We start from the raw sequence: 26,546 nt of genomic DNA on the forward strand, positions 1-26,546 counted from the left end.
TGGCTCTCAAAACATTTTCATGTCAAGGACCCCCACATTTATATGTATTTGTCCGCAGACTGTAAACCTTTTGTGCCAGAGACTCCATACCAGAGTTGTGTAAATGTATTAAAATGTTTTTTTTCATTTCACACATCAAGTTCATTTTTTAAATCATTTTTCCCCCCCAAGATTCTTTAGAATATAGCCGATGTATATAGGTTAAAGTGCTCATGTGGTTGCTTGTTTTGGGCTTGTTTTCATAGACCTTTTTGGCAATATCTGGCAACACTGCAAGCTGTCGCTCCGATCAACAAGCCACTGTTTTGGTAGCAGTTTTATAAACACTCTTCCTCCTAGTTGATGTCAGACAGTCGCTATCTGCTTTTCCAGCCGACGTGATCAACTCCAACCAGCACAAAACCAGCCAGCCACATTAATCAGCTCTTGATCCATATACGGTTGGATGTTAGACATCGACGGTGGAAGTTTTAGATAGCTGACGCTCATTTTTAATAATTTTACTTCATGCAGGCTGACAACTGAACCAGACAGCGTTTAACTTTATTTAACTCGCTGATTCCTTATAAAGATAATTGATCAAACGAGCTATAGAGCTGTCATTGAGCAAGTTATTTTTAGCCAGCGTTTCTGCAGAACAATAGCCCCGGTGCCTACTTGTTTTTTTTAAAGAACCGTCCAACCTCCCTTTAGTTTGTCAACAAGCTGTTTTTTTGTGTGTTTTTTTATAGACTTGCCAAGTAAACGCTAGGCAGCAAAGACTACCGATAGTATTCTGCTAAATAGGGGTTGTGATTGTGTTTCAACCATTTAACCAACCTAAAGTAATTTATTTACATTTTTATGCTTGTGCTATAACACAATCTTTCGACTTTTTATTAAGCTCGTTTCCTACGTTGCATGAGTCTACATTTCTCACGTTAGTCTGACCAATTTCCATGACAATTAACTGAGAGGCGAGCAAGCTACCTGAACACACAAGGCGATCGAACCAGCTGCAGGTTGGAATCTGACACCGGATTGTTTTAATACCTTGTTATTGTTGAAAATGGCGGCGATCGGAATGGTGCAGATGTTGATCGAAGCAGCAGAGTACCTTGATCGCAGGGAAAGAGGTACAGTATGATTGCATTGTTTAGCTGTGGTTCATTTTATTCATGAATTATTACCATGTCACCCTTCCCCCAATTACACAGTATTGCACCTGCCATTGGAAAAATAAGTTTATTTTGAGTCTCATGTATAGCTATTATCTGGCCTACAGAATATACAAAATATTTCATTTTTTATTATAAATAAATGGGTCATGCATTAAAGCCAGTGTGGATTTTGCACAATAGAGCAGAGCATATCGCATACAGCAGAACAGGGGTTACATGTGTATTGAAACAAAAGAGGTACATAATATGCAATAGTATGCATTCGTCATTAATGAGCATGTCAAATGAATGGGGTGTATGTATGTCTGCCAGATGCAACCATCATGTGTGAGCGACATTGTTTTCGTACTGGATTGAATGATGCAGGGTATGGGTGCCCCCTCCCCCCTCCCTTCTACTGTTGTGGTTCGGCTACTGGGGTTTACTCCAGTTCAAGATGACATCATTGTCCGGGCTTGCAGGGAGAATATTTTATATATATATATATATATATATATATATATATATATATATATATATATATATATATATATATATATATATATATATATATATATATATATAGACACATTGCATACAAAATGCATTTGCACGTTTTAAGAACTTGCATTGAAAAAAAGATCATGTGTTGAAAGCTGACTCTTTTCAGCTTTCTCCTGTCCCCCAGCATTGAATATGTTTTACTGTTACTGTATTTCCCAGATGGGGTGAATTGCAGTAAGGTCTGACTGATTTGTTGTTTATTCGCTTGCAGAAGCTGAACATGGCTATGCCTCAATGCTACCCTTCACCAGCAGTAAAGAGAGAGACAGCTTGAAACGGAAAAGCAAAAGCAAGAAAAACACAAGTAGCAGGTAAATGGTTTGACCCAATTTTGTGTCCCACCAAATGAAATCCTCAGTCCTCAGTTAACCTCTTGTAAAGCCTCCATGGCTTTTCTTCTTTCAGTTCTGCAACATGGAACTCTTTACTGGCATGGGCTATTACATCATAACTAAACAATTAAGGTTATTTTGTACCTTGACCTATATTGTCCCCATTCATTCATACTGTACATACAGTATTGAAGTGAAACGGTGATTCATTTAGCAGGTTGAATACAATACACTGCCATTACCAGGCTGACATTTGCTTGCTTGCATGCTGACACTTTTCAACCTTTGTTATATTGTATTCTGTTCTGCATTTTCTAAAGCTTTGCCCAAAGATGGGAGATTTATAGAGCATATCAGTTTTCATAGAGGTTAGTGTGAAATTTAACCTTACTGCAATTAACAGCAATTCCTTCCTTGGATATGTCTCCAAATGTGAAGAACTGTTGAAGTGGAGAATTTAGGCCTACAGGCCCACATGGTGATTGCAAGAGAATGAAAGAAGTGAATGTCCTGGACATTCACTTCTGATCCCAATGTTCTCAACTCTCCTCGACCCTATGCTCTAACAGATTCAATGCTCTAAACATAGAGTACAAGTACACACGTACTCTCAGTACCTTCTCTCATTCTGTTGCAATCGCCATGTGGGCCTACAGGCCTAAATTCTCCACTTCACTTTATAACACTGAGGGATGACAGGTAACCTCAGCCTGTCAGAAACGCTGCAGTAGTTTACATACACCTGATTCAACCGTGCCTAAAACACCGGCCAGAGCCCGACCCTGGCCCATGGTTTTCGGTCCTGGCGTCAACCCGACAAGAGTCTGCAATTTATTACCCAGAGTCCTACCTGAGACCCAACACCAAATCAATTTAATCTCTCTCCGGTGTGCGCTTTTTCTGATGCAGGCAACGTGCAACTCTGATGTGCGCTCACTTGCACTCTAATACATATGCAATCACACACAGAACACACACATCACATATGGTAGGAAGACATAAATTTGCAGTTGCAGTTTTATTATACATACAACAACAAGTGCCACCAACAAAATGTTGTAGCAATATTAAACGGCTACAGAGTCCCGACTATCCATTATAGAGACACGTAATGGCATGCAGTAGAGAATAAACTAAAGCCAAGTTACGTGGTCCAGTTGCAAATAAAAAATGACACCAATGCTCACAGATATTTATAGCGACTGGTGTAAACTGAAGCACAATGTTTCAAACGTATCCCCAAATGAACAATTAAAGGGAGCCTCCGCACACTCAAAACTGTGCAAAATCCGATTTTTTTATATATATATAGCAAGCTTTCGGTCATAGACCTTCTTCAGGCATCCTGAAGATGCCCGTTTTCCTTTTGGCTCCACCACCTCGCCCAAGTCTGTCTGGCAGATGAGCGGTGTTTTTTTCACTAAACGTTGTATCCCCAAAAATAAATATCAATTGAACAGTGTAGGCATACTTATTACTTACTTATTATTATAGACTGATATCTTGTATTATAATTCACTGTTATTTTGCGTCACGACTCGAGCACTGTACGTCACATAAGCTACTCCTAACTTGGCAGGCTTCAGAGTCAAGACAGGAGTTACTAATGTAACAAGGACTCATTGAACTCTTCTCCTTGCATTGTCAATGAAAGAGTTCAATGAGCCTGAGTCCAACCTGAGCCCGATCTATTAATAAAACATTTGGCCCGATCCCAGCCATAATCAATTCACAAGGGGCAAGCCCATCGGGCCCCGAATGGCTTGCAGACCTCTAGTTCAGGTGTGGTGTAAGGGCGATTTATACTTAATTATGCGGCAGTGTCGCATGTGGAAAATATCTACAAGCTAACAGCGCTTTGCATTGTGTTTTGAGATTTTATATTGACAATTTACGGCATGCAACCAAGTATAAATCAGTCATTATTCCTCTGATGAAATGGTATGAGGTTGCCATTCTGCAGTTTGTCAAGATTTGTCAAAGTGTGAGTGAGAGTTTGAGTTGTGTGTTTACTGGTCTGGGTTAATGTTGTGACTTTGTGAATTCTCTGCAGTGTGAGTGACAGCAGTAATGGCCACTTTTACAGTATCAAGGCAGGCCAGGTCAATCCAAGGTGGCTGCAGGAGACTCTGTAGTGACAGACAAGACCTGACAGCTCAAGTCATCTGGGTGGGCATAAATCACATAGGACAAAATACATTGTGACATTCATACACACTGTAAAAACACACACACACACACACACACACACACACACACACACACACACACACACACACACACACACACACACACACACACACACACACACACACACACAATCATCCACGTGCACATATTTATAAACATGCTGCCAATTCAAAACGAATGTGAATCACAGAACAACAGAAGTCCCTCCACATAAACGCAAAACCATATAACGACACATACCAAAGTAACTTACCCAGTAACTCAACCACATACTACACCGATTGACAACTGTGTTATCCAGATTACTAGGACATGCAGAAATGAAGAGCTAATCTCTGTGTGTGTTGCGTGGTGTGTGTGTGTGTGTGTGTGTGTGTGTGTGTGTGTGTGTGGGGGGGGGGGGGCAGTGTTGTAACTCTAGATCATTGGATATTAAAGCTGGATTGACAAGAGGTGAACAGGGGTCATGTGCCTATATATATGCACCTAAGCCTGCCTTGTAATAGGAACCTGATGTTATTCAAATATTTGGTTTAGCCTGTTTGCCAGACCCTGTTCTTCAGCTTGACATCATTGACGTTGGATGCATTGACAAATGCATTTTGCCTGCGGTAATAGAAATGATTACCTATTCCGTACAAACTGTAATTTATTGTTATAAATATCCTATGCGGCCAAAACACATTTGTTTTTAGTTGACTCAATGATTTTAATTCTTCCAATTTTACTGAGGATAATGTAGGTGCTGCTAACCACAGCTGTTCCATCCTTGTTCACTCATAGCATCTGTCTATATTGTTGGATGCAAAAGCCTCACAAGCAGGCCCTCACTCACAAACGGTACTGATTCTACTTCCCAAGCCATCTTTGATATTCCATTGTTCTTCTCTTTTTGGTCCTCCATTGCCTTATCTCATGGCTTTTGCTAATCGCTTGATTTATGTTCTTCTCCAAAGTATCCTATATTGATGATTATGTCAATTATATATATATATATATATCCCAAGAAGCCCAATTTCTTATTAGTTAGGCTCTGCAGCCAAGATGACTGGATGTACTATGGTTTTAACCCTCAATGACCAGTATGCCAACCAGCACAATGGCACAGTGAGTGTGGCCCCTTTTTGAGAAGGGAAGGGTGGCATTTAGCCTGCGAGAGATAATTATAGGTGAAAAGGCATTTATAGGGTTTTTGTTGTTCCTGCCGAACCTTTGTGAAATGTAGGGCAGGCAGTCATGTGACCCAGTATGTACATCCAGCGCTAGAGCCAAGCCTCCATCTCCCTGTTGTTTCCACATGGCGTGATGATGATGTGTGAGTGGTGGGGGGAAGGGAGTCACTGTGTTTCTGGTGTGTCAGTAGTAGTAGTAGTGCCTTCCCCCTCACCTCTTCTCCTCTTTTTTCTACACCTCCCCCTTCCTTCCCTCTCACTACACCTCTTCATCCCTCTCTCTGGGAGGGATGAGACCACTCTTGGCAAGCAGTGGAGAGCACCAGCTCCTCCATTACAGAGAAGGAAAACAAGCCCCCCCCCCCACTCTACCAAACCCTACACAGAGCATGCATGTGTGGTGCATTATGGAATCCATACAGTAATATTGCCATGCTGGCTGTGCACGATAATGTAGTCCACCCCATAGCTCACACGTTTGTTCTTTTACTTTAGTGTTGCTGCCTTAGCTGTGGTTATAATAGCCACTTAAATAAGGCTATAGTCCTTCTCGTACCTAGAGATATTCTAATATTCTATCCTTCCCGATACGTGACGGTTGATGCCCAGTACAAAAAAGGGGAAACAAAATAAATTAATTATATACAATATAATTATATACTATATAAATATATATATATACAGTATATATATATATATATATATATATATATATATATATATATATATATATATATATTGCAGTGTCTTCATTTTATGTGCCACTCATTACTCACAAAAACGAATGTTAAATTTAACGAACGATTTAACACTGGATGCTTGTTTCTTTCCAGAACCTGGCAACTCGTGTTGCCAGGTTCTGGAAACAAGCAACCAGTGTTAAGTCGTTCGCCATTAACGGTGGCCTCGCAGGAATTTTCAACGCATGTTTGACTATCATGAGACTCCACAATGACTAGCAGTAGAGAAAAATACAACTTTGCGTCGGTTATAATAGACAAATCTCCCTAACCCACGCGCTCCCATTATGACAACGGAGGGGGTTTAAAAAATGACGACAGGGGAATCTATGGAAAAAAAGAACGCCACTTTTCACGTCGGTCGGTGAGTAACGAGACATCAAAGACAACACTTAATTTGTCCGGTATTCTCCTTTAACGAGCTCAAAGAGAGAGGAGATGTTATGTTATGAAGAAGGAATCCTGTTTTGCAGCGTTTGGGTCTGGGAGCATCTGAGTAGGCTATTGGCTAGCATTACAGCAACTGTGCACTTTTTGCAGCTGTATACTACTATTGATGTGATATGATTGCTATCATTGTTGTATGGCCTCACTCAGGTTAAACCCTTTGTAAAACATTAACAAATACATACAGAATTAAAGCCATAACTTTCTTTTGTTATCAAATTTGACATTCACAACTGAAAAAACAACATTAAATTTAGTAAAACAAGACATTTTAATAGTACAGTAACAGTATAAAAGAGTAGTGTAGCATCAATTTAAACATTCAAAATATGCAAGAATTATTTAGTGTAAATAAGTTATCGTCTCGTGATAAATTACGTGATATCAAAAGTATCTGAGGCATTTCCGATACTATAGGTGTTGGAACAACTCTACTTGCAGGTGACCCCAGTTCAAATCCAACCTGAGGCACTTAACTGCATGTCATCGCACTCTCTCTCTTCCGCCTTTCCCGTCTATCTGTTTACTGCCCAAAAAAACATCTAAAAAATTCAAATGAAAAATTTTAAGAAATGCAGTGGCCCAGTGTAATATAATGTGTCTCGAACCAAAAGTAATCTGTCAGACTTTCTGCAGAAAAGGAACAGCTTGTGTTCCTTTTTATGTTTGACATAATATTTGGTTCCCTGAACAAAACCAGTTGAGAACTTCTGGCGTAGATGGTGGCTTATTACAACGCTTGGAGGCAGGAACCCAACCTTTTGGCTGGCAAAACAGTAAACACTTGAATTTACGGCTATGCCAGCCATTTTGCTTCCCTGCACAGACAGAGGAAATACATAGACTACTATGCAAGAACAGTCCTGGGTACCCAGACTGCTGCTAGTTTTCAGTTTAGCTAGTAGAAAATTGCATTACCCTATTTCCCCTGATTACACAGCTAGAATTAAAGTCCCTAGAAATTAAGTTAACTCTGGTATAGATTGTACCTTACAACTTAGTGTGACACTTACAGTAAGTCTCGGATCTGCCAATTGCTTTTAAACCAAGCATGGTTATATATTGTATATTCTCGAAGCCAATTTGGCGAAAAACCTTCGAACGGTGATAAAAGAGTTTTCTCTCCGAGTGCTTGTATTGGGCTAGTTCGTTTTTATATAGAATTTATTTTTGTCTTATTATTATAAAACAGTCTTATTGCAGCTCAATATTAAGCAGTACAGAAATACTCATTGCACAATATGACTAATCACACTACTTGCTATATTACTCACTTTCGAGTGCCCTATATTGCTCAGTGTAGAAATACTCATTACTTAATATCATTCAATAGTACCTAGACAGTAGTATGCAAAACTGCATTGCTCAACATCATTCCGTCAATGTAGGTTCAGCATAGGTATACTATACCCAGTTATGGCTGATTTATACTTAGTATCGCGCCGGTGTCGAACTCCGAAAATAGCAGATCTATAAGCTCACATTGTGAGCTTATAGATCTGATATTTTCGTCTTGTAACTGAAGTATAACTCAGGCTTTACTAGGTGTTCTGTTTCGGCCTACCCAGCCGACTCTACGCACCACTGTCAGGTCATCAGTATAGTTTTAGGGGTCATCATGTAGTGAGCATGCAGAAGAGGGGGGGTGCTGGGAGGAGGTCTGAGCCCGTCCAACTGCTAACCCTGATAACTGGGATCATTTCCCTGTTATGTCACCAACGGCTGCCTGCCCCAGTGGAAGAATGTGTCCCTGGCTGCTGAAGCGACTGAGCGAGGAATACAGACGGAGTGAGACAGACGAGTGGAAGTGAGTCTCTCTGTCTCATTCTCACTCCCATAGACGCTGAGAGGGAGGGAGGGAGTGAGAGACAGAGAGAGAAAGATGAGAGGGATTGACGCACAAGGAGTGAGGTAAGGGTGAGAGACGGTAGAGGAATGGGTAAGGAGAGGGACAGATAAAGGAGGAGGCAAAGTGGGAGTGAAACAGACAGTCCTAGAAATGGCGAGACACCCTGTTCCACATTGGCATGCCACCACTTCAAGTTCCACAGTCCAACCACACTACATATGGGGAAAGTGTTACACCACCCGCCCCCTTCTCACTTCTGTATGTAGGGAACTCTTCCCTGTATGAAACTGTGACTGGAGGTATAAGGACAGTGTTTGCCCTCATCAAATGGGTGCATGCGAGGTCCCATGTCCCAATGTTTTTGGATCTGTGCCACACATGTCATGTGCATGCATGGTGTATTAGGGTTTGTGATAGATGTGTGTGTCAGGGTGGGGGTGATGACAGTGCGGGGCAGCCTGAGCTGAAGGTGCAGTAGGGTCTATTCTGAGAGCAAGAGTGTATGTCCCCAAGGTGGTGTCCCCTCCTTTTGGAGTGTGTGCGTGTGTGTGTGTGTGTGTGTGTGTGTGTGCGTGTGTGTGTGTGCGTGCGTGTGTGCGTGCGTGTGTGTGTGTGTGTGTGTGTGTGTGTGTGTGTGTGTGTGTGTGTGTGTGTGTGTGTGTGTGTGTGTGTGTGTGTGTGTGTGTGTGTGTGTGTGTGTGTGTGTGTGTGTGTGTGTGTGCGTGCGTGTGTGTCCATGCGTGCGTGCGTGCGTATGTGGGCGTGCATGTGTGTCTGTGTAATGCAGCTTACACTGCAATGCAGGAGTCAGGATCGCCACTGGCACACCTCTGTCTCTATCACCTTCAGCTAGTGTGCTCTCTCTCTCTCTCTCTCTCTCTCTCTCTCTCTCTCTCTCTCTCTCTCTCTCTCTCTCTCTCTCTCTCTCTCTCTCTCTCTCTCTCTCTCTCTCTCTCTCTCTCTCTCTCTCTCTCTCTCTCTCTCTCTCTCTCTGCGGCTCTGCCCTGCTGAGGACATGCATGGTGAATGATCAGGTGGTCTGTGTGGGTGTGTGTGTGGGTGTGTGGAGGTCAATATAAAGCACTCCTCCTGTATGATGTTTCTGGTTACTGTTGCTATGTTTACCCATTGGACTCCTCCTGTGTGTGTGTGTGTGTAGGTGTAGGTGTATACTATCCATGTGGAGAAAATCCCTTCAAGGCTAGTAACGCCAGTCAAACTTGACCTTATAGGGTCATTTTCTGGTCCCTATGAGGGAATGGGTCATTTTAATTTTAATTCAGGTTTAGGTGTGTGTGTGTGTGTGTGTGTGTGTGTGTGTGTGTGTGTGTGTGTGTGTGTGTGTGTGTGTGTGTGTGTGTGTGTGTGTGTGTGGGGGTGTGTGTGTGTGTGTGTGTGTGTGTGTGTGTGTGTGTGTGTGTGTGTGTGCCAGGCAGACAGGCAACCGGCTGTTGTTGTCCATAAGCCTGGTTGCCTGGTGGAAAAGGCTGCCTCTGTTGTGCGTATGCAATACACATGCACATTCATTATGTGCCCTGCATGGTACTCAAAAGCACAAGATTGATCCATAGAACACGCCTCAGGCATTAGAATATCATAGCCTTTCTGAGGTTTTTTGTCAGGCATTGTGACGGCTCATACACACCGCCTCACACTCCACAGCCCACACACAAACTCTCCTGCAACATGGCCTTGCACTGCTGCGATAGCACATCGATGAGGGGAATCTCACTGTTCACACAGTGCTTCAGTGTATGTGTACCACTCATTTGTAATGCATGTCTATTGTGTGTCCACAGGTCTACACACAATGAAATGGAAAAGAACAGGTATGTTGGAATTACTCATCCTGGTTTGTATGCTTGCAGGGGTGCACTCTAGGTGTGTGTCGGTCTGTGTATGTGCATTTGTGTACACACACGTGTGTGTGTGTGTGTGTGTGTGTGTGTGTGTGTGTGGGTGTGTGGGTGTGTGTGTGTGGGTGTGGGTGAGTGTCGTTGTTCAATAACTCACAACAATGTAAAAAATTATCAGTCAAAAAAAGTAGATGGAAAATAAATAGAAATCTACAATATTTCCAGGGCCATCATAAAGCGGTGGAAAGTGATAATGATTCCTTGGGATCCGAGGCTACGGCAGGCAGTATTAATGTCATCATCAGTGTATGTTTTGAGTCACCCATAATTGTTATTTTTTAATGAAGCCCAGAATCCCAGGCAATGGACCCTTCCAAAGTGCCATTTAAACTAAACGTTGCTGCTCCTCCATAGCTCAGTGAGTTTATCATGGCCATGCCAACCCATGTTAAAGGGATTATAAAGTGAAATTGGGTGTACCTAAATGAGTAGATTGCTGACATCAGCAAACCCCATATCTAATTAACTAATAAAGCTCATGTCAGTACCACAGGTAACATGTTCAATGTTAGCCTTTAGCATTACCTGTCATTTTCCATTTGAAATTTGGACAATCTTTCCAACCTAGTCAAGTACTAAATACTCAAACTCTAATGATGCCATTTGAAGTGAAGCTTTCTTTCTAAGCTGGCTGAGCTAACAGCTCTGCAGGTTACTTCATTCCCCTTAGTGAGCCTTGAAGGCCATTGTACTAACCACATGCTCCTTGTGAGCTGCGGGGACCATTCTGACCACTGCTGTTAAAGGGGTATTTCTACTCGAACTTACTTGATTCAATATTTAGATATTTCATATTCATTTCACCAGACACGCACCCCTCATATAAGCTCCATGTTAACCACGTTAGACTCGTTGACAACACACGTCCCTGGTTGGGTGCGCACAAAAATACGGTAAAATGACCCCAGAGGTGTTTTAAAGTGAAATACCCGTTTAACTATTCTACCAAGTAGTTCATAACATTCATCTGGGACCATGGGTACACATTTATATTTCAGTTTTCCTCAGATTTATGAAAAACCACATACACCTGTTCCTCATTCTAAATGTTAGCATGGAGGAGAAATCAGTGTGGAATTGTACGCACAGGAATGCGCTCGTTTCCAGTCCCAATTCACTCATAAATTGTTCAAAAAATGCCCACAATTAACTAGTTTTCACTCGTGTATACATTTCCATGTTCATCTTCATTTAGGTGAAATGCCAGATGGTTGAGAAAAGGAGAATAGAAACCTTAATCAAGGAAGTTGAAACCAGAGATAGGTCTACTATTTGAAGGCCTCAGCAGTGTCATCATAAACAAAAAGATGAGAGAAGAGTTGCAGAAGGTCACTGCTGCAGTCAACATAATTCTGCACATTCCTCATTGCTACTAAGAAGTTTAAAGAGGGTTAGTGTTTGTCTTATATGCACCTTTTTTTCTAAAGATTTATTTTGGGCTTTTTATGCCTTTATTATAGATAGGACAGTAGGCTGACAGGAAATGGGGTGAGAGATGGGGAGTGACTCGCAGAAAAGGCCGTCGGGATCGGGAATCGAACCTGTGACGCGCTGTCAGGCTACATTGTAGCCTAGGTGCGTGGACTGCTACGCCAGCAGTCCCCATATGCACCTTTTAACCTTTTTTTTTAAAATAATTTATTTCCTTTTGTTTCATTACAATCCAGTGTTATTCACTATTGGTATCTTGTTTTTTATTGTATTCGTCTGAGGACGGCGTAGAAAGTATTGCTGCTGTTACCCGCATTTCACTGCTTGTACCTGTATGAGTGAGTGACAAGTAAACTCTCTTGAATCTTGAAATAAAAAAGGAGTGATCTGAAGATCTACGTATGTCCATACCAACATGTTTGGCTTCTCCACTTGTTGCTTTCAAGTACTGACATCAGGTGCACATACAATTAAGTGATGCAGGTGGTGTGTCCAAGGCTCACGATGTGCACTGCAATGTTATTTGTATAAATACTAGAGGTTCGGGCCGCTGTGCGGCCCTCCCGTCTAGCCGCTGCACGGGGCTCCCGTCTAGTCGCCTGGCCCGCACATCGGAGACAGCGACAGCAGAGCGTGTCGACGTTCATTGCAACACAGGTGTTTGTGTCGACACGCAAATCGAAAGCAAAACCTGACTGCAACATGCAAACCGAAAGCGAAGCGAGACCTAACTTGTTGGAGACCCAGACAGACAAACAGCTTGGAGAGGCAGACACACAAACAGCCACGCATGCGCGCGACTCTCTATTGTATATTAGGATGTTATGCGATGGTTAACTACAGATAGCCGCTAACACTCTCCAAAAAAAACCCATCTGTAAGGCCAGACCACTGGTATTGTCCTTTAACACACATCACACACAGACACACACACACCTGTCTCCTGTCCACCACCGTGGAGACTAGGGCTTGGTTGGGCACTCCCAACGAACACAATGTTCGCGGGTGGGAAGCCGGCAGGGAATGGTGTTCTCTGTCACTGCACTAGTGACTCCCACAGGTTGGTCGGGCACCTGTTCAACGTGTAGTGTTCCTCCGCATGCGTCCTGCCGGTGAAACTCCTCACTCTGTCAGGTGAAAATAAGTGACTGATAACTCCATGTGTATCAGAGGAGACATGTGGTTGTCTACACCCTCCCCATACTAAACAGTAGGGGTTGGTGGTGAGTGATAGGGACTATACAAACATGGGGGGAATTGGCAACAACCACTGTACATTGGGGAGAAGAAGAAAATAAACAGTTGATAAAAAAAAATATATATATATATATATATATATATATATATATATATATATATATATACGTATACGTATACATATGTGTATATGTATATGTATATGTATGTATATATATATATATTTTTTTTATCAACTGTTTATATATACAGTATATACATGTATATGTATATGTATATATATATATATATATATATATATATATATATATATATATATATATATATATATATATATATATATATATATATATATATATATATATATATATATATATATATATATATATATATATATATGAGCAGAATTACTGCTTGCTTGACAGGCATAATCCATCATTGCGCAGAAACGGGAATGACTTTGCTGTAAAATGCTAATATTGGCCTGTCTTATGGGAGACTATTCCCTGCAGAACTTTTCTTTTCTGTTGGACGATGAAAGGCAAAACAAAATGTATGGCAAAGTAAAATTTAAAGCAAACATGCTTATGTCCATAATAGTGAATATCATACTTTTGTTTTGTACTGTTAAGTCAGACACATTGTTTACCTTGTGCACTGCTACTGAAGAAAGTAGTGCCTATTGACCCTCCAATGTAGGCTCATGGATTATTGTAAAGGAATGTTACAATCTTATGTTTGATGACTTTACCATGTTGAAAGGATGTGTTTTAAAATCTGATTTGGCCCTATACAATTGTGTTTAGATAACAGCAGTGATTCAAGTCTGTGAATCTCAACATTGAAAAGAAGTGAAAGAAATGTATTGATTTATTTAATTTTATCACCATACCAGTACCTCAATATGTCTTATCTGAGAAATAAAGATTGAATGAATGAATACATTTAAGTCACAATCTTTATCATAGCTGGCCCAAAATAAGGCCCAGATTGGAAACAAAAAGCAGACTTAAGCGCTTCCTCAAACCCTTTGTTACCTAGGTTAAGCGTTGGTTCCACAGATTGCACCATCTCTTCCTGTCCTGTCTCTACTCTTGCCAGTGCGTGCTAGTTGATTCAAAGCAGGGACTCAGTGGACAGGCTGTCAGACTGCCTACAGCCTGAATAATGCATGGCACTGAGGCCTGGGACGTGTGTGTGTGTGTGTGTGTGTGTGTGTGTGTGTGTGTGTGTGTGTGTGTGTGTGTGTGTGTGTGTGTGTGTGTGTGTGTGTGTGTGTGTGTGTGTGTGTGTGTGTGTGTGTGTGTGTGTGTGTGTGTGTGTGTGTGTGTGTGTGTGTGCGTGCGTGTGTCCGTGCGTGCGTGGGGGGTATGTGTGCATGTGCCCAGTGCCCACATGTGCGGAAACTCCCGGAAAGACATCTCCTACTTAATAAACAACACACTCCATCAGTTTGTTAAAATTAAGGCATTGGCCCACATTTTGCACTCAAGTACATATACTGTGCCTGTGACCAGGTTTTCCCACCCATTGCTCACTGATAAATGCTGATGCTTATTGCTCAATCTCCCACATCTATGGCTAGCACTTTAGATGAGAAGTGTTGGCCAGTGTGTGATCTCCATATAGTATATTTGCTCTCTCAAGTCCCCTTTTTATATGGCCAACTTGAACCTTCCTCTGTGCTTGAGAGCTAAAAAGTAGTGTGTGTTTGCATTGCACATAACATGACTCCAGCCATTGCCAAGACCCTGTTTCATGCAAGTTTACTCCTGCCAGTCGGGGGGAATTACTCCTTGGGGTCAAAGGGCCAGAGAGCTGCCACATAGGTCACAGTTCAGCATGTTGGCCTAGTTGTAGTTTTTAGCAGCTAGGAGGCCAGTGTGAAAACAAATTTAGTCTGTGCGCCCCACACGCCCTCCCCGTCTGTGGCGAGACACTCGCTGTGTGATGTAACACACAAGTTGATGTTCCACTTGCACGCTTTGCCCCAGTTATTAGATAACTGAAAACACTGTTGGTCAAAAGAGGTGCTCCAGGGCCAATCCTGCATGTCCAAATCCATGTAGGGCCCTGATGGGCAGGAAAGATGGAGGAATTGGGACACTGAAGTGTAGCCTCTGGCCGTGTGCCGATAACGCATAACTACACCACATAGGCCTACATACATACTTACCTATTGACACACTAAACTACAGTCACTCTGAACCGGAATAACCTGATGCTGAATTAGCTGCTTTATCTCTATATATCTCTGCCCCTTCTTCTATCTCTCACTCTGCCACACCCCTCATACTGTATCTGCACCCAACTCCTAGTCACCATGTGACCATGTGAAATAGCTGAGGCTGGTGTGTGTTGACTCCTCTGTGTTTAACAGACATTAGCCAGCCACAGTGATTCTGTATTATGTCAGAACAGCACTGAGGCGAGGGCATTTTCCTGTTATGTAATGGCAGTATGTTGCCCTTTAGACTGAGTCAGCTAAGGAAAAAGGCCACCTGGTCCCTGCCCCAGACTACTTTGTCTCTGTGTTGAGTGTGCACTTCGGAAGTGTGCGTGTGTACCAGGTATTACTATACTTATGAGGGCCAGATGTCCCCACAAGTATATTAGAAGTTGAAAAATCAATCTTGTGAGGGACCATATTCCTGGACCCCACAAGATAAATGTTGTTTTAAAGGACGACTTCACCCGTTTTCATCTTCATATTGGTCCTCACTAATGCTCATAGTATTGTACCATTTTTGTCTACTCACTTTGTCTCAGAGGAAAGCTGTGGACAGTTCAGAAACCCGCTTTCCAGTGACGACATCGATTGGGAATACAAGCTAATAGAAACGGCAGGCTTTCTATTCCTGGAAAGGTAGCATGCTATAATGGAAGCCATTATTCTCGCGTTAATGAAGGGGAAAAAAGAATTTAAATCTTGTTAAAAAAATACAAAAAAAAACAACGATGATGATGTCACTGGTAGGGTTTCTGAAGTGTCCTTAGCCCTCCTATGAGACACAGGCCGAGTAGATTAAAAAAAAAACATTTTATCATGAGAATTAGTGAGGACCAATTATATGAAGATGGGTTGAAAATGGGTGAAGTCGTCCTTTAATGGTTAACACAATTTTTAGAGCCAACTCAGCCACGGTTACAATTGGAAAATAATTCAGGTCAGGGTTAGATTAGGCATGTAGTTGTTAGGGTTGGGGTTAGGAGTCAAAAGGGCATTTAACAACAAAATGCCAATGAATATCAACATGTGAATGATTTGTTTGTGCTTGCCTTTGGTTTTACTTGGGCAAGCTGTGTGCCTGTCTGCTGCTTTGAATGTGCCTGTGTGAGTTTCACTATGAATTTATGTGCATGTATGGTAGGGTTAGAATACTTTTAGGAGTGTGTTTGTATGTACTGTATATGTTTATGTGTGGGATACATTTTGGAGGGTCTGGCTTATGTGTATGTTCAAGAGGAATGAGAGTGCACTTATGTGTGTGTGTGTGTGTGTGTGTGTGTGTGTGTGTGTGTGTGTGTGTGTGTGTGTGTGTGTCTGTTTGTTTGTGTGTTTGCATACTTGAATACAGTGCCTCTGCCCACCAGAAATTCTGTCCTTTGCCAATTTAAATAACCTTTTTACTCCGATATGTGTACGTCATTTTACTGCACTACTAGCCGTACACAAACTACTTAAGAGTACACAATAAATGAACAACCTTGAAACCTTTGGAGTTGCTGCAGACATCCACTCCAGTAGAGCGATATGTGTATATAACACCCACACACATACAGTATGAACACTTCCTAAGTGCTCCTGCTGCACTGATGCATATTATAGACATATATACACTTGCACGCTGGCAGGAGTTGGAGGTGTGTGTTGTGTAACAGAGGGGTCATGTGGTCATCAACACCCACCATACCCCTGCAGCTGCCACGGCTGTCAGTTTTAGAGTGGTAAAGAGAAAGCAAGAGAGCAATTTACAGGAAGAACAGGACAGAGAGGAAATGGGACTAGTGAGAGATATGGAGTGAATGGACCAAAATAATTCACCAGAGAGGTCAATCATAATAATATGGCCGAAAATGTTTCTTTCTTTTTCTTTGGTACATGGAGCACATGACACTACAAATGCAGTACATAAGACTTAAAATGTATACTATGACATAGAGAGATAATTTAAAGATGGATCCACCGGTCTCGTCCAGAATTCAGATCTGTTCTTTGGGAGCACTAGAATCAAGCTCAGTGAGCAGGTGGGAGTTCTAGTGGACCAGCCATCTGTACTTTTTCAAATGTGCGGGATGGCATCTCAGAGCATTGCAAAAGTTGGCCAACAAGGTTGATCCTGAAGGTAGAGCCAACGTCTCTCACTCAGATCAGGAGCATCAATGAATGCCTTTTACAAGCCACTCTTAAGAAGCTAGATATCCAGAAAAGGGCACTAAAGATAATTAGTGTGGATGAGGACCCTATGCCCTAATGCATTATGCCATCACTAAGCTGTGTCATTGCAGAACAGTTGCTGCAACCACTGCTCTGTTCAAGAAGCTTCCAAATGTCCTCATGTCCCAGGTCGAACCACCCTGAGGTTACCATCCAACCATGCCTTGTCACTTCCTGGTGCTAATACCAAATGCCTTGACAGGAGCTCTTCCCACTCTGCTGTAACAACATGGAACAGCTTCCCCTGCTGTTTTTGGAGACATCACATCAAGCAGTGTTCTTGCCTTCAAGAACAGGCTGAACAAATATCTCCTCATTATGAGACTGAAATCCTAAAGCTCAAGGACTTCTAAAAATACACATATCAGTTAATACAATATCTTCACAAGTAACTGCAGAACAGTGGCTCTGAATGGTATGACACTGCTTAAAATAATATGGTCTGTCATGATTTTTACATACTGTATGTATACATTCAGCGTGGGGGTGCAGGCAGGTTTGGGCTGTGGTTAGTTAGCAAATTAGTTTTTAGCACATTTTATACACAACAGGAATTCAAAATGCAAGTGATTTGTAGTCCTCCTCTACCAAACAGGTAGCCAACACAGAGTTTTTTCCATTTTGGTTGGAATAATGGCAAAAGGAGTTCACGTTACTCATTTCAAGGTTCAAGGGTATTTATTGTCACATATACAATATAGCGCAGCGAGTAGCAACAATGTAGGCAATGAAATTGTCTACATATTAAAAAAAGAATTATTATATTTCCGTATACTTGTTTATTTTGTTTCGTTATGTTTAGAGCTTTAAATGTTTTTGCATATGCATACTGTTACTGTGTGTATGTATGAGAGTGCTTGTGCTATTTCACGGCTTTATGTATGTGCTCCACTGTAATGATAGATTTAAGAAAATAGAGTCTGTCTCTCTTCTCTCTAGACGGGCCCACTTACGGCTGTGTTTAGAGCGCTTGAAATCCCTCGTTCCACTTGGACCAGACGCCAACAGGCACACCACTCTCAGCCTGCTGATGAAGGCCAAAGAGCACATTTCGGTGTGTGTGGGTGTACATGTTTGTATTTGTACCAGTATGTGTGTGATGGGAGCAGCCTAATCAGTGTGAAGAGGGTAATTTGCTTGACCGCTGTAGAGGATAAGTGTGTAAGTGTTGCCTCCTAATGACTGACCTTAAAGTTTTAGATAAGCTGAAAAAGGAACACGTGCACAACACGTACACAAACACACTAACACACCTTGCACTTCTGAACACAGCCCCACAACTACACACGCTCACAGATCCAAACATTTTTAGTGTGAATGTATAATGGGTATTGCTTTGGGATACATTGTCCAAGGCGAGGTCTCAACAATATTCTATTAGTTACACAGGAACTTGCTGTTGACATGTGAAAGCCTGCATTTTTACATCTTTCTCACTTTAATTCCCAAAGGCCACTGGCTTTGTCACCCAAAAAAGGCAGATGATTGCCCTCAAACTGTATCATGGGAATTGTAGGAACACAGAGAAAGGCCAAAATCTATAGTTGTTGCATTGCAAATTTTGTTGTTTCAATAGACATCACAATCAAACAATTCACTGAAATGCACATCAAAAGCAATATAGTGTCCATTTAAGACCCCCAAATCTGAACTAACACTAATGCTCTCTCTCTCTCTCTCTCTCTCTCTCTCTCTCTCTCTCTCTCTCTCTCTCTCTCTCTCTCTCTCTCTCTCTCTCTCTCTCTCTCTCTCTCTCTCTCTCTCTCTCTCTCCAATCCATCCATTGGCTGTGTAGAGGTTGGAAGACGGCGACAGGCGAGCCCAGCACACCCTGGACCAGCTGAATCGGGAGCAGAGACACCTGAGGAGGCGACTGGAGCAGCTGGGGGTGGAGAGGACGCGCATGGACAGCACAGGTTCCACCCGCTCCTCTGACAAATTTGACTCCGACCAGGGTGAGTCCCGCTCGCTGGCCTCATACACACATGCAATTCCAGGTAGAACACATGGACAAAATATTTGGCCATGAAATACTGTAGGCCTCACCAGGCGTCCGGGTGTAGAGGTAAAATATTCGCCCACCACCACAGAGGTCCCAGGCAGTGGTGCCTCTGGCAAGGCACCCTATCGAACACAATTGGAAGTGTTAGTGGCTGGAAGTTGTCAGTGGACTGTGTCCTTGTAGCTGCACTAGTGTCTCCTACTGGTTGGTCGAGGCGCCTGTTCAGAGTGAAGTATTGTGAATCATGGTATGCGTTACAGTCTCCCAATGAAACTCCTTACTATCAGCTCAGCTGAAATGAATTGGCTGGTGACTTTGGATCCATGGGCAGGAAGAAAATGATAATAGCAAGGGGTTGTTTTAAAAATAACTAAGACATGGTCTAATAACGGCATGGTTTCCTCTGGATCTCTGATGTCATGCGTACAGTACTGTGATGTCAGACATCTCCATATTTGGGCAAAGTTTCAGCCCAATCTTCCTCCTTTGACTTCCAGTCTAAAGTTTTTGTTCTAAAAAGTTAAAGAATATTCAAAATATGTGAAAAATATTAAATATCATACAAATCTGACGCTGTATGATAGGTCCAATGGTTTGTGATATTAACTGTGGACAGACACCCACATACTGTGTAGACCCTATTCCACACTAATCCATGTAGCATTTAGAAAAAACAATGCAACAGCAAATATGTATATCGTATTGGGAATTTTGGGTGTGTCACGCATGCATTATTGTTTCGTTCCCATCAGTACCTGAGAGGGACGGCCTCTAGATCTACTAAATTAATTGGTTGTCTAACAACAGCTGGGCAATAGCTGATAGAATGATATGAAGTGGAAAGACCATTAACGATTATTATTTATTTATTTTTGTATTTTTTTCCCTACAGAAGACCTGGATGTGGATGTGGAGGGGACAGACTACCTGCTGGGCGACCTGGAATGGAGCACCAGCAGCGTGAGTGACTCGGGGGACGAGCGAGGCAGCCTGCGGAGCAGCTGCAGCGATGAAGGCTACTCCAGCGCCAGCCTGCGGAGACTGCAGGACACTCAGGAGCCGGTCAAGCAGCTGGGCTGCAGCCTATAGAAAGAGCACTGTCTCTAGCAAGTAAATCCCCCCCCCCTGAAATCCCTCTCCCGCAATCACCCAGATCTTTTTCTCAAGATTGTACCACTATTTTCTGGTTCTAACCTCCACCGCGACATCTAGTTTCTGCCCATCAGATCTCTAGTTATACGCTCCATCCTTCCCCAGCAGGACTGACCAACTTTGAGGCCTTTCCTTCCCTGCCACCACCACAGCATCTGTTCATTTCCTCACACCCACACATTGACTTTTGTTCAGACCGGAAACACCTTTCAAGACACCTGCCTGCCCACCGTCTGTCCGTCCATCTGTCAGGATCTGAGGGACAGTCCTCCAGGCATTGCATCGTCTGCTCCTGTGCTCTGGTCCAATCAAACAAGCAGGGCCTTAGAAGAAACTCTTCCCCCCTTTAGGTCCTCATCTCTTCCCTGTCTCCTTTCACCCCAACCCTTCGTCCATCACCAACCTTCAGCCAGAGAATGTTACCACATGATACCCCACTGCCTATTTTTTCTTTCTAACGCCTCAAGAGCCATGGTAAGCTGTTATGAGATTCAACCCCCCTCAACACCATACACCAAACACACCGATTCATACACACACCTCCCCCTCCTTCTTTCCTTGTTCAGCAGCACAGAAATCCTAAAGCAGTGACACACACACTTTTTTTTTCATTTGCCCCTTGTGACTGCCCCGTTGACCATCCATGGGTGGTATTTTGCACTTAAATGGGAAGAATTGCCTTTGTAAACAAAGCTGTGTCCCAACACTGTCTTAAAAAGAAACAACAACTATGGTGACTCAACCTATATGGTTGTACGATTATCAGGCGAGAATGACCAGTGACATCATCAGTGATCAGATGATTAGAAACACAAAAATAAGTCTGATGTATGCCTGCGCTGTCCACTACACTACAGGCTCCCTTTTACGACATATTAGCATGAATGTGGAGACATGGATTGTTATCAAACTGTGGTGGTCAGCAGCAATACGTCCCATCTTTTTCCATACCCTGTACTTGTGTTATGTCCACACCTAGAGTACATAATCCTTCTGAGGAAAATAACAAAAAAGTACCAAAAGAAAATGTGTGCAGCATGAGATTGTGAAGGGGTAGTGAGAGTAGTCTGCCTCTCTCTGACGACGGTGGCAATTTTACAGCAACTTTTTAACCTCTGTGTGTGTGTGTGTGTGTGTGCGTGCGTGTGCGTGTCATTGGTCCGTCTAAGCTGACCATGACATAGGTGTAAGGGTGGTATCATTATCGGAGGGTGGGAAATTAAGCACCAGCTACTGGTCAAATGCTGGTGATTTTTTGGCCATGACTGGGTTGTTTGTGTGTACTCCACCAGCCTCTTGGCAAGTAAACCAACCACCAATTTTTGGTAATACTTATTTTGTTTGGTGAAATAGTGAACTCAGCCTGTTTCACTAGCCACTGTGGCCTATGGTTTAAAAAAAAAGTAAAGTTTCTTGGCCATTGGCTGCAATATATCTGAGAACAGTCAAATGACTGGAGCACATTCCACTATAACTGTGGTGTCCCGTCATGTGCCTTGGAAGGCAGAGTGTATTCAGGTTGCCATCCACCTAAGCACCCATAAGCACACTTCCAACCAGAGAGGCAGAACCAAGCGGTGAATTCACCCTTTGTAGTGTTAGTTGGACATTATTGTCCAACTAACATTACAAAGTAGTGTAGTGTTAGTTGGACTCCATGGCACATTATTGGACACCACTGCACCATGTAGAGAGGAGAGGCAGGTAGGAAAGAAAAACATTTTCAGGAGTGAATGTCGTTGAACATTATTAATGAAGAGAGTACACTTCACTGTTTGTCAGGTGTCCCTGAAGCCGAGAAGCTGAATTTGCTGACTGGCTTTTTGCCTTTCGGGCAGAACATGCTCAGTAAGGACAGTGCTCTAACCTGAAAAAGCTAACTGAAATATCCTAAATACAGATTCTCCTTGCCTTCATAGTTATTTATTGTTTCAGCAGAAATGTAGACGTTTGTAAATAGTTTAAAGGAAAAAAAGATTTCTATGTAAAACAAAAGAAAAAAGTATTTATTAGATCTAATATAATGAATATATAGATGAATATATATATATATATATTTAATTAGTCATTTGTTATGTTCTTCTTGTGAGGTTACAGTATATTGAGATTTTAACTGTGTAGTTCGTTTGCACAACGTAGTCCAATCCATAGCTTTTTAGAAACCGTCCCTTGTGCCTCTAGGCTTTTGGTGTCTATTCTGAATTTGGCGCAGTGTTCCCTGCAAAAAAAACAGTTTGTTTCTTTGTTCTTTGTGGTTAATTCTGACTTTTATCTGTTTGAGCTATCCTCCTTGTTCGCAGGAGAATAATAAGACAAAAAAAATAATAAAATGTAAAAATAAATCTTTAATTAAAAATGATAAAAGTTGAAAAGGGGAGCTATAGTTTGAGAGGTGGGGGTTTGGTGGCAGTGTGCAAAGCCACAGTGTTGTGTTGCTCATTGTTTCTCTCTGTGAGCTTCAGACAAAATGGCCGCTCCATCTGTAAGAGTTTACCACATTGGCCTTTTTTAGGAAACAATGGGCACAACAACTTCAACTTCATTGTATTATCACATCACAAGTTTACAGGTGTAAAAGAGTGGGTGAAATTATTTGCAAGCTTCCCACAAATTGCATTTACATTTTAAGTAAGAGTAAAACATATCAAAACAAATCTACATAATGTGTGTTATAAAGACTTCGGTGTATTGTACAAATAAAAGACATAAATAGAAGCAGATATCAAATATGCATAAAATGTATGGAAATGGGAGAGTATGTACAGTCATACAGTATATACAATAAAGTGATTGTACCTTCCACCTCTTAACCCCATGCCACACAAACACAACAAATCCTCATTAGAGCATGAATATGGTACACCAAAAAAAACATATATCAAGACTAGGTTTAGGATTGTTTTAGTCATTTATTGTGGAATGCTGCCCTTCTGTGTCAAATTTCAACCTATCCAAAATGGAAAGGAACTATGTAGCCACACTATAAAGGAGGGTTTGATGGGAAATGTACAGAAGAACAGGTGCGAGTGGGCAGGTGCATGTTTACGCACCAGAATGCCATCTGTCAAAGCGTGTGTGATTGTGTGTGTTTATTTCGTCGCTGTCATCAGAGAGAAAATGTCTTGGAAGAGGGAGGGTGGGTGCTGGCTAGTTTGAAAAAACAAAAAATGGTATGGCTATGTTTTTTTGTTTGAATTAATTTGTTTACAAGTTAAAAGGTGCAACAAAAAAAGTCCATTGTACAAAGACCTCATGTATCAGTGTCTGTCTGAGGGAGTCCATGCCTTTCCACACCTCCATTGCCTTTTCTGTCTTCCACGACTCTGTGCGTGTGTGTGCACGCTTGTGAATGTGTGTGTGTGTGAGCGTGACTCCCTCCTCCACATGCTATGTTGGCAACCATGGTGCAGAAGGGCTGGGGGTGGGGGCAGCCTCAGCCAGAGTACTGGATGGGTCATGTGATACATGAACTAAAATCGCTCTGCCCCTCTCTCTCTTTTGTGTGCCCCCCTCTACAAAGACCCGGTGCTTTCAGCATCTGCCTTAAGAGAAGCAGGTGTGGAAATCCTCAATGAACAAGACTTCAGTCGGTCTCTTGCCTAGTCCAGTTGTTTAAGCTATCGGTTTCAACATCGGGGGGAATAGTGACTCCCTTCCTCATGTTCATGTGTATATTTGGGTTGACATTAATTTTGGTTGTACAACGTTGGCTACTTGCCTTAAAACAGAAACAAATGTAAGACATGACAGAAGTATATTATAGATATATATGGGTGTTTATGATATAGCAACATATATCAAAGTTCATTCCTTTTTCATCAGGGCTGCCTCAGATGTGGTGCTCTCATGTAATACACAACACAGTGCACACATTAACCCTAACACCTCATCCTACCCCTGCACACAACATGATTATTATCATTACCACATCACATATTGCCTTTCACCACAGAAAGGACAAATGTCTATTGTTGAACAATGAGGAGAATAAATGGTGGACGTTTTGTGCACACTTTTTAGACAATTGGAGAGAATTTGGACATTCACTTCTAAAGAAATTTTACTTCAAATGTGGTTAAAAAAAAGAGAAATGAATGCTGTAACAGTAATTTATATTTGCCAGTGATACAAAAGGAATAAAGCATTTGAAATCCTTGTTTACCTATCTATCAACCTTGTCTTTGTGTTTATTGGTGGCTATTTGCCAGTGATACAAAAGGAATAAAGCATTTGAAATCCTTGTTTACCTACCTATCAACCTTGTCTTTGTGTTTATTGGTGGCGGCGAGTGCTGTTAACTCTGCAGTCACGTGTCACGACACAAATACATCTCGGGAATAATTAGATTCTAAGAAACAAGTTTCCTTTGGCACAGGAAACCCACGGCCCTCGTTTCTCATAATGAATACACTTTATGTGCAACCTTCAACAGGCAATAATGAGGAGGGGGTTTTCTGCCCTTGGAGATAAAAGAGAGACTCCATGGGTGGGTTGATCCTCGCCAACCATCTCAGTGTGTTTCTCCAGACTGTAATCTGCCCGCCAAATCCCAGGTTTGTATGATCACAGCCATCTGACAACTGTTCAATAACCAACACACACACAGTGGGGGGGGGGGGATCTCAGAGCAGCATCCATTCCTTACATCCCTTCTAAAGCTAGCTGACTGCTAGGGGGAGGGGAGAGAACGGGAGTGTGGTAGATATTCTAGGACAGGGAAAGAGCTGTGCAACTACCACACCTCAGTACAATTCCATTCTATAGGCCTTGCTGCTGTGCTCCCAGAGGAATGCACTTGAATTTGAGAAGAGTAATGTAATATACCTCGTAAATGTTCTATGTGGGACACACCTCTGGGATTTTCAAGCTGCTACCACCAAGCTCTTCCACCAAAGGCTACTCCACGGTGCTCCACCAGAAGAATATTTTAGCTTTTCAATCACCCTCAATATTCAAGGCTATATCTACAAATCCGCATTGTTGAAAGTGAAGACCTGCACATTACAGTTAAACCCCCTTGAGATCATTGAGATCATGGGAATAAGTGAGTTGCACTGTAGGTGGAGGGAGGAGCATCAGGGTCAGGGCTGCTGTCAGAGATGGTCCTGACAGGCTCCAACACAATAGAACAGGGTTTCTCAAAGTGGGTGCCGTGGCACCCTAGGTTGTCTATGGGTGCCGCAGAGCACTTTGATAATATTTGGACATTTTCAATATCACTTCAGTTTAACCACGTATGGTACCTCTTAAGTAAACTTACCCTGTACGTCCTTTTTTCGATCTACGCCAAATCTCTTGCGTCGCATTGTGGCGCGTTGTGGCGCGTTGTGAGCTTGTAGATCAGCTATTTGTGGCGAATGTTTCCCCCAGAATAGGGATGCTGGGGTTCAAGTGGTTAAACGTCAAGTATAAAGTTATTTACATTTTTTTCATTTTTTTAAAAGTTATTTTCAATCTGTCCTAATAAAACACATATACTCTCAAGTTGTCCTTGTGACATGACAAGCTGTATCTTTGGGGGAAAAGATTTACATATTTACGTACCTTAATATGACATAAATGTAAGGTGCTATAAAGTAACAATGTAGTTCAGGGGTGCCATGGATGAAAAGGTTATTTACAGGGGTGCCCTGAGCCAAATAAGTTTGAGAACCGGAGCAATAGAAGAGGACTGTCTGAACATCTGCTCACGTGGCTCTGCCTGGGTGATGTCCAGTGCTGCAGTGGTGACCTCATGTCCTTTCCAACAGACTTGAGGGCCACTGTTGCTCTTCTTGTACCACTAGAAAATGTGTTTTAATGATTTATTAATGTGGCATTTTTAAACCTAGTTTTAGGTTTCTAGTCCTATTAATGATAGAGTCAGGGTTAAGTTAAACAATGTTGTGCTATTGGCCTGTTACAGTACAGAGTTATGTAAATAGAGTAGTATGAGTACATGGTACCATGATGATCCTATGAATTCTCTCATTGTCAC

General features: G+C 42.1%; 1 protein-coding gene across 2 annotated transcripts; it reads left to right on the top strand.

The window, feature by feature from the left end:
- The first annotated feature begins 317 nt into the window (after positions 1–317).
- mxd1 (MAX dimerization protein 1) lies at positions 318–24,730 on the top strand. 2 transcript variants are annotated; one of them, XM_080433079.1, is made up of 6 exons: positions 318–1,115; positions 1,915–2,014; positions 10,233–10,262; positions 18,355–18,469; positions 19,211–19,370; positions 20,310–24,730. In XM_080433079.1, exons 1-6 carry the CDS (start codon positions 1,049–1,051, stop codon positions 20,504–20,506), a joined length of 669 nt encoding a protein of 222 aa, XP_080289205.1. In that variant the 5' UTR covers positions 318–1,048; the 3' UTR covers positions 20,507–24,730. The 2 variants fall into 2 exon arrangements, with proteins under 2 accessions (XP_080289205.1, XP_080289206.1); XM_080433080.1 differs by having other exon boundaries at positions 20,313–24,730.
- Positions 24,731–26,546: the final 1,816 nt, after the last annotated feature.

Source organism: Gymnoscopelus braueri (assembly GCF_963280865.1).
Source record: "Gymnoscopelus braueri genome assembly, chromosome: 7".
NCBI lineage: Eukaryota > Metazoa > Chordata > Actinopteri > Myctophiformes > Myctophidae > Gymnoscopelus > Gymnoscopelus braueri.

Coding starts and splice junctions, on each gene's coding strand:
- mxd1 (XM_080433079.1), top strand. CDS start 1,049: ATGGCGGCGATCGGAATGGTGCAGATGTTGATCGAAGCAGCAGAGTAC. Junction 10,263..18,354: donor AATGAAATGGAAAAGAACAG/GTATGTTGGAAT, acceptor TCTTCTCTCTAG/ACGGGCCCACTTACGGCTGT. Junction 19,371..20,309: donor CAAATTTGACTCCGACCAGG/GTGAGTCCCGCT, acceptor TTTTCCCTACAG/AAGACCTGGATGTGGATGTG.